The 16,282-nt window shown below is 37.2% G+C and overlaps 1 protein-coding gene across 3 annotated transcripts in view; it reads left to right on the forward strand.

The window, feature by feature from the left end:
* Window positions 1–16,282, forward strand: part of slc2a9l2 (solute carrier family 2 member 9, like 2) — a 122,898-nt gene that overhangs the window by 14,550 nt on the left and 92,066 nt on the right. For all 3 annotated transcript variants that reach the window (XM_059328582.1, XM_059328583.1, XM_059328581.1), the window contains exons 3-6: window positions 2,397–2,498; window positions 8,454–8,614; window positions 12,008–12,132; window positions 14,495–14,640. In XM_059328582.1, coding sequence (XP_059184565.1) covers window positions 2,397–2,498; window positions 8,454–8,614; window positions 12,008–12,132; window positions 14,495–14,640 — 534 coding nt within the window. The remainder of the gene's footprint in view (window positions 1–2,396; window positions 2,499–8,453; window positions 8,615–12,007; window positions 12,133–14,494; window positions 14,641–16,282) is intronic.

The following is a 16,282-nucleotide window of genomic DNA, read 5'->3' on the forward strand; positions in this document are numbered from 1 at the left end:
TTAGGCGTTATAAAAGACAGTTTAAAAAGTAAATGAATGTGCCTAAATGCCAGAAGTGAAGTATTTACGGTGACATTGTGACTATCTGAAACTACATAGTTGCGTAAAAAAAACATGATGCACAAAACGTGATGCACGCATGTTCAGTAATGTTTAAATCACACCGTTTACTTTTGTTTTCACATGGGAAACGAGCCCCAATCTCCTGGGTAAAAGTCAGACGTTTGTTCGTTAATCATTTTTAATAACATTGCACAGGCATTCACAATGTTTTTGTTTCAGGAGTGGGGATTATGACATCTATCCAATACTTTAGTTCAAAGTAAGAAACAACATACTGACCACCACATGGCCATTATGTGTGGATATTATGGATATTCATATTCCCTCAAACTTCAAACATTTATGCTCCCCTGAGTATGAACCCACTATATTAATACTCAGCACCATTCTGGCTTAAATGTCAAAATTGTACACAGGATATCTCATAATCTAATTGGCACAGTTCCATGCAATTTCAGCACAGTCATTGTCCCCAAGAGTATAAATGAGTTCAATTTCATGACACTGTGGCCTTTCTCTTGTGCCACTGATAGGACAGAACTTTATAATTTTAGCCTGTTTAATGGTGAGGCTGTCTAAGTAGCAAAATGTGCATTATGGTTTTTCTTCTGTCTGGCTCTTCTGCATAATGGGGTCCAGTTAGCAGCCTGTGGGACTTTACACTTTAAGTCTTCCTCTGATTTATTTCTGTACTATTCACAGCATCTTTAAATCGTACAATAGAACTGTGTCTTGGCAAAGTCATTCACTTTTTCTAGTTGATCATTTAGTCACAATGGTTTTGATGACAGCTACAGCATATTGTACATTATAGTTTAGTTCTTACTCCATTAAAAGACCTTGTATGAAGATGTCTTTGCCATTCTCCATCAAGTGTTTTTTCTTTGCTCTCCCTTATTGGAAGCACTTAAAGAAAAGTGGGCAGAAATACTGAATGTGAAGACTGTAAAATATGTGGCAAATAATATTAGAAAATAGAAACATTAATAGAAATATATTCCTACACTTAGGAGGAACTTGAGCCACTCTTTTTGGTTATAAAATAGAAACAGCAAGGTCACCGGGCTTAAGAGTCAAAGTTGAATAGTTACATATGACAGTATAACCTTTTCTGACTGCATTTTAGAATTTTTTTTTATCAGTGGAGAATATGGCTTTAAAGCCCTCAACAAGATAAATCAAAGCATTAAGCCAGAAAAGCTACCTTTCTGGACAGCCAAACTCCCCAGACAGTAGCTGTAGGTCTAGATAAAGTTATTTTGAATGTGCTGCCACCTCCTGGCATACCAGATTATCACAACATTTTTTAAGCAAACTACAAAACGGCTCAAAATAAATTGATTTCTGCTGTATTAAAAGTTCACCCACATTCACATCTTGATCCTTTTAATTCTATACACTGAACTATTTACATTTTACAACCTGTACTTCTAACCCCTCTTGTCCTCTCCTCTCTGCTCTGTGTAAACAGCCTGCAGTTCGATCAACGTTTCAGTGAATTTTTATCACATGACTATTGGTCTCAGCCAAGTCATTCATAGTTTCTGCTGGGGAGCACAGTATAAAAGAAATAAAAAAGAGATCTGGTTGATCGGTTGATTTTGTAAGCTAATGTGATTTTGAAAATATCCCAACTTTAAGCTTGTAAGCCTAAAATTGTAAGCTTGTACGCTTAAGGGCAGACAGAAAGGTGTAATCCAAATGATAATGCTTTTTTTTTTTATTTTTTTTTTTTTTTAAATACATTTTCTGTCTATAATAAACAAAGTATTTTTGGCAATTACATGTTTTCCAGCTTTTCCATTCCACTGGCAGATTTCGGGGGTTCAGAGTGTAAAATAAATGTTTGTAGTACAAGTACCATGTTGCAAATATCATTTTTAATGTTGTAACTTTTCCTATAAAATAAGAGCATGATGACATTGCTAGTCTGCCACCTACTACTTATGTGCTGATTGAATTGATGTTTTCAGTGTCACACCGGAGTACCCCATTGGGAAAAAGCCTTCCAGCTTTATTGTATTTTAATCACATAAATATATTTTAATAAATGTATGTAATTACATGTTATATCCAAATCTGCATTTGAAATACATCTGATCAATCAATGAAATTCTATGTGAAACAGATCACGCATGCTGTGTGTACATGTTACATGCAGTGACAAGGTCAAAGTGAATGGAATGACCCAGTTTTCTGGCCCACATACCTCGGCCTCTATTTCAACATCCTGTGCTGACTTATCAATGTAACTGTCACTGACAAGACCTCTAACATGTTCATGTTTGTGTGCTTAGTATGAACCTTTGTTGTTATGTGTGCTCTCTCTTCAGCCGCCGGTCACAGCCTGTCTATTCAGCGCCGCCTTCTTTGGTGCCCTGGGCTCGTCTTTCATTTATGGCTACAACCTCTCTGTGGTCAACGCTCCCGCTTTGGTGAGTCTGCTTGGAGAGGCACCATTGATTTCTCTCCATTTGTTAGCACTACTAGAAAATCAATAAACATTCATTTAGACAGTGCTTCAGAGCCAAAAGTGGCCCACGTTTATAGATCTGCATTGTTGTACTAAACCCCGTTACGGAGTCTATTCATTGCTGAGAGTTGTTTTTCATTTGTCATCTATTTACTGGACTCTGTGTTTACTTCCACATTGTATGATGTACAATATATATGGAGACCCTTGTTCTGATGGGTAAATGGTTTTATGGTTACTCATTTTTGTTACAAACCAAATTAATTTACAGGTGCATCTAAATAAATTACAATATCATAGAAAAGTTTATTCATGTCAGTAATCCAATTCAAAAAGTAGAAATAACACATTATATAGATCTATTACACATAGATGAAATGTTTCATGTCTTAATTTATTTTATTTATATTTTCTTCTAATTATAATTATTATGGCTTAGATTTAATGGACACCTAAATTCAGTGTATCAAAAAATATTTAATATTATAAAAGACCAATTTTAAAAAGTATGTTCAATATGGAAATGTTGGCCTCTGAAAAGTCTGTCCATCTATATGACTCAATACTTGGTTGGGGCTAAAAGACTTGAACTACTGGAAATGAACTTTTCCATCATATTCTAATGTATTGAGATGCACCTGTACTTTAGTTATATTAAAAAACATGCATACAAAAATATGCTACCAGAGAGTCATATCAGTTCAGATGAAATGGCCCACCCATGAGTTACAGAGCAAGCTCATATTCTGTGGTTGGATATAACTCATTGAATATTATATTTAGTTGCTTTTGACATTCGATCACTTCAAAATGTTTGTTTCTGCTTTTGGGGTTTGAGTCATTACAGTATTTTGTGATCACATTGTTATTCTCAGGATGGAGAAGTGTAATTAAAGTGAATGTGTTTACTGAGGGGACCATCGTTAGTACAGGCAGACATCAGGCGGGGAGACACGCCTAGTGCCTCATCTCATCTAGTGCCACACAATGTGTGGCACTAGATGAGATATTTCCACAGTCTGTAAAACTGAAACTGCAATTGCTTAAAGAGTGGTACCACTTTTGGGTGAGAAACAGCATTTTTAATCTTGCCTTTGTTTGGAGGTAATTAAATGCCCTGCAGGTCATTTAATTAAAACTAAAACATTATAACCCTCAACCCTGCAGCTGCCAATAAAAATACAGAAAAGTTTGACTTTTGACAGCTTCCACTTTAATTAAAAGACTGAGGTGGGGCCCCATTTACTGCTTTTGTCTAGAGTTGTGATTGATTCAGTGATTAAATGTAAACACAAGTAGTTACTTCAAAATAATATTGCCAAAGAGCTGTGGAAACCGACTGTATACTGTACACATCTTATCAGCATCAAAAAGTAGACATAGCCCGCCATTTCTCTCAGGAGTTGGAGGATACCAAAACAGAGCTAAAAGAAGAGGTATATTGGACTAACAGGAATAGATATGGTCACTATATGTTGTATGCACTCTAATTGCAGTAATTGCGACCTCATTTGACAAAGGGAAATGGAAAAATAAGTAAGGAGGTCTCCATCCCCTGTACAGAGAGCTAATTATGTGCAAAGCTTACAACAAGTTTGAACGCTGTTGACGTAAAGGTCCATAAAAAATAAAAAAAACGCGAGGGAACAATTCGGTCACAGAACAGCAGGGTTCTTCTTTTAATTGGGTGTTGTATTTGTGAGTGGAGTGAACTACACATCACAAGGCTCAGTGATCAATAGGTGGATGAAAGGGAGAAACAGGAGACATGAGACCTGTCTGCTCCGACCTGTGGGTCTAATTGTTGTATCTGCACACTATCTACAGGGCAGATGTGTATAGAGAAAAATACATTTTCTCATCATTGTAATACCTATTATCTATTATTTGCCCACAACCCATCACCGGCTGTCCGGCGCATTTAACACACACACACACACACACACACACACACACACACACACACACACACACACACACACACACACACACACATGCACACATCCATGTACTTCTCTCTTTGTGAGGGCCCACATTGGAATAGTGAATTCCCTAGCCCCTTACCCTCACCCTAACCTTCACCATCACAACTAAATGGCCAATCCTAACCCTAACATAAACCTAATTGTAACCTTAACCCTAAAACAAAGTCCGAACTCTGAAGTCTGACGACCAGAAATGTCCTCACTTAACAAAAATGTCCTCACTCTGTTGGTTAAAAATGTGTACCGGTCCTCACTATGTAGGAAGTATACACACACACACACACACACACAGACACACACACACACACACACACACACACACACACACACACACACACACACACACACAGACACAAATACACTAATAAACCAAGTCCCCAGTGGCCTCACTAAAGTGCCCCTCTCTACATTTGGCCCTGGCCTTTTATTATTTCTGAAAGGATCCAATGATGAGGTCTTGTTGCTGCAAAATACACCCATTTCTCTTCAGTCGCACCGTATGCACCCATATCAGTGTGGGTTAATACTGTACATATATGACCTTTTAGAGATCCACTAAATTGCTCTGTGACAACCTAAAAGCTCTCAATGCTACTGCATTAGTCCGCTGCTCTCTCTGTGACCTTAGCTCTCTCTATTGTTGAATATAAACATTTCACAGGAGCCCTGGACTGTATTACAAACTGAAACAGGTGTATTTTTTTTACCTAAAGGACTGACTCACATGTCACCATCATGCTGTTAGCTTCACTTCCTGTGATGCTAACAGTTAATCAAACAGTTTCTGTTGTGATATCCTCTTTCTTTTCCTGCCTGATGAATTCATCTCTTCTGATTGAAATGCCACCCTTCTGATGGTATATATTATATATTTTTAGCCTCTCTTTTCTTTTTATTCTGGGTGTATAAAAAGACCAAAAAATATATGTTTTAATATACAGCACATTTGATTCAGAAAGAGCATTTACAGAGGATGATATGACCTATTCACAAAAATTATAGAAATTGCCATAGCTAAATCTGCTTCTGCAGCAAATCAATCAAAGTTTCCTGTTTTAAACTATGGTTTTAAACTGATTTCACTATAGTTACATTAATTATATAGGGCAGCAAACAACAAGCTGCAGACCTTTTACTGCACATCAGCCTTTAGTTAGTATAGAACATTTATTGAGCCATTTACAGTTCGTCTGCATTGTACTGAATTTTTGAAAAATAGCATTCACTATAGCAGCAAGCTAATTTATGAAAATTACTTTAAAGTTATCCAGCATCATCTTCAGCACCACGGACAGCCATCCTTGAGAAGCACTTAGCGGTGCTTGTGCTTGTGTACGTGCACTTGCTTCAGTATGTCTTTATGAAACTCAGGTGGTATTTGAATCGTTATTGGGAAACAGGGCCAATGTTTCTGACACATAACAATTTTTTTTAATTCAATGAATCTATGTTCCAGTTATGTATGAGAAGAATCAAGTTGTTTAAGCATTCAAGGTCTGAAGAAGCTCAAATATTCCATTACATTTCCTTTCAGTTTGGTTAAATGTTCATTACGGCAACCTCCAAAATCCATCTGCACAACTCTGTAGGGGAATAGGCCACTTATTTGTTCAAGTCATTTCTCATTAATTCAGTCAATCCTCTGTGTCTGCCATTGCAGTTAATTCTCCACATCATGTATGTTGAGCTGTTGCTTATGTTTTATTCTCTTTATAGCTTGCGCACAGCAGGAGCACATGCTGATCACAGTGTTAGCTCCTCTCCATTATTGCTCTGTGTCCTAATATACTGATTCATACAAAATAAATCAACTGGTAGCTTCCATCTTTTAATGTATGTTCTCAAGCTGTGAATAAATGTAAAGAACCTACTGTATGCTTTCAACTTATCCTTCCTCTGTAAATAAATGATGAAAAATAAAAGTTCACCGAAATGCCAATGTTAGCATCAATTGCCACACACAGCATGTAAATCAAGCTCCAGTTTCATGCCTTTTACAATTAAGTAATATTAAAAGATGTGTTAAAAAACCCAATTCCCATTAAATTCTATTAAACTCTTCAGTTCTTAAGACCTACGACATCAAATATGTAATCAGATGAAAAGCTTATATTCATTTTAGAGTTGAAGGGTGATGAGAGGATCCAGATTAACCCAATCCGGTTTCTTTGCTTTAGCCGGGCATCTAGCTTTTTCATATGTGCCTGAAAAAAGATCCGTACAGACAAGTGTTGTTGTGACAGCGGTGATGAAAACAAACAAGCACAGATATTTTATGTCATTTTTTGGGGATGACAATGAACAAATATTTCTCTTTATTAGGGGGATACCAAAGATGCCGGCAAATCTCCTGTTGTTCTGTACTGTTATTAGATTTCCTTGTGATGTGGACTTCATCATGCATAAAAACATTAGGCGATTTGGATGACATTTTTCAAGCACACCTTTGATTTCCAGTGACATAAGTATCATAGAAAACTCAAGACCCATGACACAGTGACAAACAGATATTTCTATTATGAAGGATACAGTTAAGAGTTTTTGAGGTGGGGTTGTTTGAGGTACTCGTCCATCTTCAGTGTAATACCAAAAGATCTGCACGCTAGTTTGGAGAAAGTAAGAGTAGAGCGCTGATCAAATATACATTTTGTTACTGCATTGCCATTTGCATTTGCTGAACTCCTAAAGACTGAGCTTGGTATATGTTTAGGTCGAATCCTTTATAACTGAGTGTGCTTGAGAGAGCACACTATAAACTATTCACCGGACTTCTTCCTATTTATTCTTCCATGTTTTTTTGGTCGACTACTCCTCACACAAAATTTCTTTAGAAGTTTTCTAGTTATTATTCAGTTCCATTTGAGTGTCGCTACCTGACTGCAATGAGTACAGGGAGAAGGATGATTAAAAACCTTGTAGAAACCTTCTCTTCATCCCAACAAAAAAAAAAGGATAATGGTGTTTTCAGAAGTCACATCAACATCATATCCAAAGTTAATCTTTAGTCTACTGCTAAATAAGAGAGGCACTAAAAGCTGTTGCATCCAACGCTGGCAAGGACAGTTAGTCACAGTATAGAAATGTTTTTTAGTAGTGCCACCTCTGCTTTCAGCACTGTCAAAAGTTCTGTGCATCAGCCTTTTACAATAAGGTTTATACGGTTTGTATTGCATTTGGTTTTTCATAAAATAAATTAGATTTGAATTTCATAACCATTAGCTGCCAGCAAAGAAAACATAACATGGCTCTCAAATGTACAACTCAAGGTTAAAGAGATAAAGAATGTCATTTTGCTCTGTACTGTATGCCTTTGAACTGATAGATTTCCCATGAAAAGGACACATTAGTCAAAGCTTCAGTTCTTTGAGACACCATATTATGCACTCACTGTAAAATTACTGTAATTTATTCATTTAATGCGGTTGCTCCGCTCTCTTCGGTATTTTAACACAAAACAGCAAAGATAATCTCTCGCTATTACATGCAATTTTCCAAGGCAGAGGGCAAACTGTAAGCACTGAACCAACAGTACATTAAGACTGTTAAACAGACATATTTAAACACTAATTTCCCTGCACTTGTGAAGTAGGGCACAAGCTTGTAAGATAATTTAGCACTCATTTTGTGAGTCTTTTTTTGATACTTTTAACTTTTAATGAATGATTGAGATTACTTTGAAAAATTAAGACAACTCTATGTACATTCCCCTCAGGCTCACAGTAATATACACTTATAAAACAGTTCACATTCAGATTCACATTCTGTTCAGCATGATGGTACAATCCAATCTTATGTTTAAAGTTGTTGTAGCAGATTTGGATCATGGGTTTTTGCATTAAAATAAAAGAAATGGGAACAGTTTAATAATTCTGCTTTCAAATGAGTAATATATTAAATATGTGTCTTTCTCCCGTATCTCTCTTGTATTGCAGTACATTAAAGCTTTTTACAATAAGACCTGGATTGAGAGATATGGGGAGCCTCTTTCAGCAGAGACAGCCACCCTCCTCTGGTCCGTCACAGTGTCCATATTTGCTATCGGTGGCCTTCTCGGAGCGCTGTCCGCCTCTGTAATCCTCAAAGTACTGGGAAGGTGAGTTGATTCATTTGCACTCATAATCAAAGCTTACTCCTATAACACAGATGTGTTTGTCATGTAACTGTGTCAGTTGTCTGGGATCTGAATCCCAAAGGCAGTGAATTAGGTAACTTTGGGTTCAACTAAGGATTTCTGATGTCATGAAGCTCTCTCACTTGGGACCACCACAAAGAGTGCCATCCCAGGAGTTTAACCAATGTCTCTGGGGGACAATGACCACACAGTCCTGTCTCGTCTTTGTCCCAGGAGGCCATACTGTAAAGTTGTTAGGCTCCAGATGTTTCCGGTTAATTTTATCTGAGGGAATTCTATTGCCATTAACCCAGATGTTCACCATGTCCTGCAACTTGATTCATGCCGAGTGGAAGTTTTCATGAAGGTGCTGTTATAAAAAGGACTTGATTACGGTGGCCCTGAGAGGTCACAGCGCTGCACCTTAAGAAAACACAAATACACAAAACACAAGCAAATTGAGAAAACATCTTCATCAATTTGACAACACAAGTGCAGCATTTAGAAAACTATATAAAAAAAGAAAAAGCGCTGCAAATAGACCACAACACACATAGGAATAAGCTGTGTGCATCACTTTTAATGTCCTCTGGAAACAACATATTTCTATTTGCAGTGCGTTCTCTTGTTTTGTTGTGTTGTGGTCTTTGCAGCACGTTTTCTAAATAATGCGCTTGTGTTGTCAAATTGATGAAGATGTTTTCTTAATTTGCTTGTGTTTTGTGTATTTGCATGTGTTTTCTTAAGTTGCAGCACTGTGAGCTCTCTGGGCCACCGTACTTGTTGCTCAGGAATGCCTGTCCTTCAGCATTCAAAACAAAAGCCAGGTCACCTCCATGTCAAGACACTGGCAGTGTCATGATTTCAGTTATGAATTGAAAAGTGGTCGAAATGAGCTTTCACATCCCACTGTTGAAATCAAAAGCAAGAAAATCATATTTGTAAATGAGAACAAAAATGAAAATATGGTGCTCATATCACACTTGATACCACACTTGTGTAAAAGAATAAAGTTGGATTGGATTGAGTACATGTGAATGACAGTTGTCAGAGCATAACACCAATGATTTGTTGATTTTAAGGAATGAAGACAGAATGAAGTGTGAAGCAGTGGCGGTTCTAGACCAGTTTTACTGTGGGGGCCAAGGAGGGGCCAGTGTTTAATCAGAGGGGCACATTAGCACATTGACAAATGGCAAAGATGATATTTAAGAATTCAAAATCTTTGAATATCTTGAAAAAGACACAAAATGACAAAAAAAAGACACAAAATAACCAAAAAAAGACACAAAATGAGAAGACAGAATAACCAAAAAAACCCCACAGAAGACATAAAAATGATAAAAAATAGACACAAAATGACCAAAAAAGACACAAAATAACTAAAACAGACACAAAAAAGACAAATAAATGACACCAATGACAAAAAAGACACAAAATAACTAAAAAAAAGACAGATCAGACACAAAATTACCACAAAAAAAGACACAAAATGACTTACAAAGACACATAAAGACATGAAAGGGATTCAAAAATGGACAAAATATCCCTATAAGACTCCATGGAGTTAAACTATTATACAATGTAACATTCTGGGTTTCTTTTGTGTACAATGAGATACTGTTTGAACAAAAACAAAGTTAGAATTGTTCCATTGTTCATCGTTATAAAGTGATCATTTTATTATTAATTTGACACAGGGGCCACAGCAGGGGCCAAGGGCTTCTTCACAGGGGCAGTGGCCCCTGGAGGCCCCTGTGTAGAACCGCCACTGGTGTGAAGCGTGCTCGACACAGTCAGTATGTGCAATTATTTGGCCAGTTGTCTGTTCTCTTCCAAAAGGTTGCCCTTTCCCAGGGTTAAATTTAGGAGCATGTCCTGCTACTTGTTTTCTTTCATTTTCTTTCAAGAGCAGTCTCAGCTTTTTTTGTTTTAGCAGACAACAAGGTGAAGTTGTTCAGTGTTGCATTATGAGCTTCAGTCGGCCATAGAGGGGTGAAGTTTTGTGAGCTTTTTGTCAGCTGATTGTTTTCTGTTTGCAATTTGTAATTCAACACATTTAATATCTCCTTTGCCTCACACTGTCATTCTGCTGTTTATTTATCTGAATAAGGAGAGCAATGTCAAAACACCCTGGAAACTTTTTAGCTTTCTCTTCATGCAGGCAGAGTCTCTACCCTGCCTCTTTCATTTTGAACTTCTGTGGCAATTAATGTTGCTTCCTCAGATGAATGTTCACCTGCAAAAGTAAAAAAAAAAAGGAATAAGACGATAAAAGATGCTGGCAGTCGGGTTTGTCTGTCTGTCAGGAACGCCTTGAGGGTATTTCTTCAAACTTGGCACAAATGCCCACTTGGACTTGAGGATGAAGTGATTATATTCTGGTGGTCAAAGGTCAAAGGTCAAGACCACTGTGCCCTCAGACCGCACCCATTCTCTTGAACTCAATATCTCAGTCTTGAGGAAAGTTAGCGACTTTGTTACTCAATTCTGACCTAAAGATGAACTGATTAGATTTTATGACCAAAAGGTCAACTTCACTGTGACACAATGCTCTGCAGAAACACTTGTATCACCCTTATTAGGCCAGAACATGTTTTCCCCTATAGCAGACTGGTAATAGATGCAGCCAGACACAAGAAACACTACATGAGTCTAACATGGATGTAAACTGAAACTGTTTGGTGGAAGCATTAAACTGTCAAGTGGTAATTTTAATTATTTATGTCAGCCCAAACATTGGGCTCATCCCCCTTTCTCTTATGAAATGTACACATAGATGTGTAAAGTAATTTATAGTTTCATATAAAAATAACATTTCCAGCTCTTTAAGTGTTGTTCTGCAACATACAAGCAAACACATGACATAAAACCTTAAGCTTGACTGCTCACCATCAGCCTCCTTTGCAGTAACACATTGATTATTCTGCTCTGCTGGCTCTAAAGAAAAGAAACCCTCAACTCATTTTTTAATCCTCTTGAAGCCTGGAACGCCAGTCTTAATCTTTTTTTTTCTTCATAAATTCTCTTCTAACCACTGCTGCTAAGCACCTTGTTGAAAGGTTCCTTCTTAAACTGTCTTCATATGTATTGCGGGGTTCATCATTAAGCCATTTCATTTTTTTAAACTTTATTTAACCCCCCTGTATTTTATGATTGTCATGTTGTTTTCATTCACATCTGTGTAAGTGTGCAGTGCTATATTAATGAAGGTTATTATAATTCTAGTTATTTCGTAAATGTTTTATAAATAACATTGGTTATTGTGATCATTGTGGCAAACTGAACTACAACAGATAGGAGGGATATGTGTGTAGGATAATTTTAAACTGTTCCTATAAGTCATGTTTCTTTTTTTTGTATTCTCTTCTTTAGAAAGGGAACCTTGCTGGTGAATAACAGCTTCGCTATAATAGCTGTTTTGCTGCTGACCCTGGGTGAAAGAGCCAAATCTTTTGAGATGCTCATTATTGGCCGCCTCATAATTGGGGTGGATTCTGGTAAGTGCTTCATTTCAGAGGCCTGACATTGTAATTCAAGCACTTGTATTTTATTGTGTTTGAAGGATAGCCACATATTAAAGTTCCAAGACCTTAGATATAAAGTTGGTAACAATCTTTATCAGATTAAACTGAATTTACTTTTAAGCTTTTAACAGCAGTCAAACAAGGTTACCTATTGCCCAGACATCAGAGAAAAACGTGATGTTTCTGCAAACCACCGATATGCTCATATGAAACACCTGAACACCCAGGAGATGGGTGTACTAAAGATTTATTCACCAATCATCCAGTGCTTAACCGGAGCTATGACTGCGTATCAGTACTCACTGAGCTGAAACACGGCTGAGCTTGCTGAGCTGAGAATTTAGTTGGATAAAGCTAATGTTTGCAAACTGAAAGCAGCTATAACAATCATATTTTCACAACATCTGATTATTAATATAATAGTTGGCAGTACTTACTACTTTGAGACATAAGAGAGGGGGAGAGGGGCTGAGCCTGAGCGATGGTGACTCTCACAGAGCTATCCGTCACTTTATTAGTATGTTCAGTGAACCAATCGTTCAAATAAACTGCCATTAATTGAAAATACAGTGTGAAAGGGTCAAAGTTATGAGACCAAACTGGTAAAGGTCATATATATATATATATATATATATATATATGACCTTTACCAGTTACCTTTACCACATTTACACAGTAGTATACAGACATTTTTTCTTTTTTAACCAAACCCTATTCTTTCCCCAAACTGTCATAACCAAGTACTTTTGGCTTGAATTCACAACAATAACCATGTGTTTAAAATTGTGACCCAGTGTGGCACAACTGGTTCAGAATCACAAAAGATTTAACATATCTATGGTTTGCAGAAATGTACAGTGCTAACATTTACTCTGGCAACCAAGTGGTTACCTGAGTTGCTAAACACAATGTCAGAGAAAAACATAATCTAAATAAAAGAAAATCAAGTGAAAGAAAAAAATTTACCAATAATTCATAAAGCTACATAAAGATAATATTCATACGTTGTGACTCCACCTGACAGAAAAACAAACCTCTATGGGATTTACCTGGCAGATATTAGGGGTGTTTTACTTGAAAAGCTGAATGCACTGATGGCCAGTGACTTTGATTGCAGGTCTAACTTTCCCTTCTGAGAGAACGTCTTCAATCACGCAGGATTTGAGCTTAACATCCTTGTGATTGTGGGTTTTGTTACTTGCAGACGCATATTTACCAGGAGATCAATAGCAGTCTCATAAACACTTGATACCTTGGTGAAAACAAGTGCTACCTGCATCCTCAAGTAAGGCTGAGGCCATGATGTTAATATTATCCAGCTCAGTACCGATTTCTGCTAGAAAGAAAGAAGAAACACACTCATATTCAATTTCTAAACCATGGAAACTGATTTGGGCAAAAAGCCTGAGGGACAGTCTAATGCATAGGCCATTCATACGAGGATCCGCATAGATCATTGCTCATAGTGGATGATGAATATTGTCCATCTGGGTTTAAGGCTGTTGGTTTGTACATTTCTAGAAAAGCAGATTGAGAAACTGCTCAGAACAGAAACATAGAGGTACACTGCAAAAAAAGAAAAGTTGGATTAACTCAAAATTTCAAGGCAACAAACTTCGATACATTTTTAAGTTGGACAATTAAACTAAATATTTTAAGTTTTGTTTTTAAGTTTGCACAACAAGTAATAACTTTTAATCCTTACTTCTGCTAACTTCTGCCATGTGCTGAATTGGCACGATTGTAACGCCGCTATGAAATGTCAGCTAATGTTGTGACCACAATTTTGAGTTAGCATTGATACGCTAATGGCTACTCTTGTAGCTGTAACAAGCAGCGCCGCTAGCATCAGTTAGCCGCTAGCTTCAGTTAGCCGCTAGCATCAGTTAGCCGCTAGCTTTCACTAATGACCGAATTTCACCGCTTTCCCGCATTTCACAACAAAGAAATAAGAGTTAGCAGAACTATTGTCCGTTGTTGTGAACCCCAACTTAAAGATATAAGTAACAACAACTCACCAACTTGTTTTTGAGCAGACAACTGGCTTCCTTTGTTGTGCTAACTTACATAATTGCCCTAAATGTGAATAATTTATATTTACAAGTTTTAACAACTTAAATCTCTGTTTTAGGCCAAAAAAACATAAACATAATTTACATTATAAACAGTGAGGTCTATCAAACAATACAAGATGTGTATAGTGTAAAACAGTTGGTGTACAGCAGTTGACTGTACACAGCACAATTTGGTTTGCAAGAGTTTTTTAGAGTTTAACATCATTGAGTATGAGTTTTTTGTCCTTTCCATAGCTAGGTTTTAACATGTTTTTTGACAGGCATTGCTCTCAGCGCCCTCCCCATGTACCTGGGAGAAATTACGCCACGACACATCCGAGGTTCCATTGGCCAGTTCAACTCCATCCTGATCTGCTTGGGAGTATTCACAGGACAAGTGCTGGGGCTGCCCGAGCTGCTGGGTCAGGTCAGTGTTCTGAGAGATGATAGTGGAATATTGAAGTGATATTTGTGATGTTATGGATTTACTTGTTTTTGAAGGGACATTTTGAAGGCTAGAAGTTTAGATTAAGCCTCATGGATTATATTCTCTTCTCTCTATGGAGTCAGAAAATCCAAATCGGAACAACAAAGTGGAGCCTGGCTGGAGCGGAGGAAAGATTGTGGAATGATTTATTGATTTTGTGTGTCAGGAGAGAATTTAGTGCTTCCTCTTTACTTTAATAAAGTGTAGATTTGCTGTAGAGCCAGTGTCTGACAATCACATAGGAGCTGTTTATCTTTAGGCAGTCAGCCAATGTGGACTCTGATTTGTATTGACTTAACGGTATATGTTGAATTTGAAGCTACTAGCAGTAAGATGTAAATCTGTCAAGACTGGTAATTTGTTAGGTTCATTAGTTACAGTACTAGATATATGTTGTTGGCACTTCAACCAAAATTCCTTCAAGAAAACATGACTCACTGTGATGTCGATGTAACAAGTACATCAGAGCAGACAACAGGCAGTTGATTTACAATGCAGAGATGTGTGAAACTGGCAACTTGTTTGTTTATGTTGACATTTTCAGCCATATCTGTAACGTTTAAAGACATAATATAGTGTCACAGGGCTGTCTTATCTATCTGACGTCTCTCCTGTTCTATTTCATGTAAACCAAATCTACACTCAAGCTTTCCTCAGGCTGTGGGGCAAGGTTATAATAGCTTTGGTCTTAATTTCGTTTAATTTTCGTTTTCCAATTCAGTTAGTTTTAATTAGTTTTTAGAGTGAGTATGCTAGTTTTAGTTTAGTTTTTATTTTTTGAAAATGCTTAGTTTTAGTTTAGTTTTTATTAGTTTTCGTGTTAGTTTTAGTTTTGTAACGGGCTATGTGTTGGGTGCGAGATTCAAAGAGGTCATAATCATTTTTTGCCTTAATTTCCTTTGCCTTATCCAGCTTAGCTCCAATAAGGTTATTAACTGTTACAGTTCCAGGTGTTTTGAATCTTGGTTCGAGTGTAGACATCCCAGTCTCAGTAAACACATTTACCAGTGTGTTCCTGCAGGTTCACTAACCAGCAGCTGTTTGGTCGGAGCTAAATAAATAAATTTCATATCAACCAAAAAGGATTATGCAGTGTTGCCCCTAAACGCTGCTGGATTTTCAGTGCCGCCGCAAAAAATGTGATTTGTAATATCATGGCCAAATTGAAGACTTTCACTTGCAAACAGCCAAAGCACAACACACAAAGTTTACCAAGTGTTACGCCGGCGACACTTTTACCATAATAACTAAACGGTTAATTCCAATGTTTTCTGAAAGCTGAGAAGTTGCTCTTTACAGCCTATATTGTGCCATTACGATAATTTCACTCACGCTTCTCCTGAAAGCCCACAAAACAGGAATACAAAACACTCAGTGGCACAGAAAAAGTTGACAAAGATGACAACAAAGGACATTTTCACTTTAGTTAGTTTTGTAACCACACAATACAGTTTCAGTTAGTTATCGTTTTTTCCAAAAATCTCGTTTTCATTTCTATTTCAGTTAATGAAAATGTTTTTTCAATTCTAGTTTTCGTTATTTCGTTAGTTTTTTCGTTTCCCTTGCTGTGGGGTGGATGAGG

This window comes from Centropristis striata, chromosome 3, assembly GCF_030273125.1.
Source record: "Centropristis striata isolate RG_2023a ecotype Rhode Island chromosome 3, C.striata_1.0, whole genome shotgun sequence".
In the NCBI taxonomy this organism is placed as follows: domain Eukaryota; kingdom Metazoa; phylum Chordata; class Actinopteri; order Perciformes; family Serranidae; genus Centropristis; species Centropristis striata.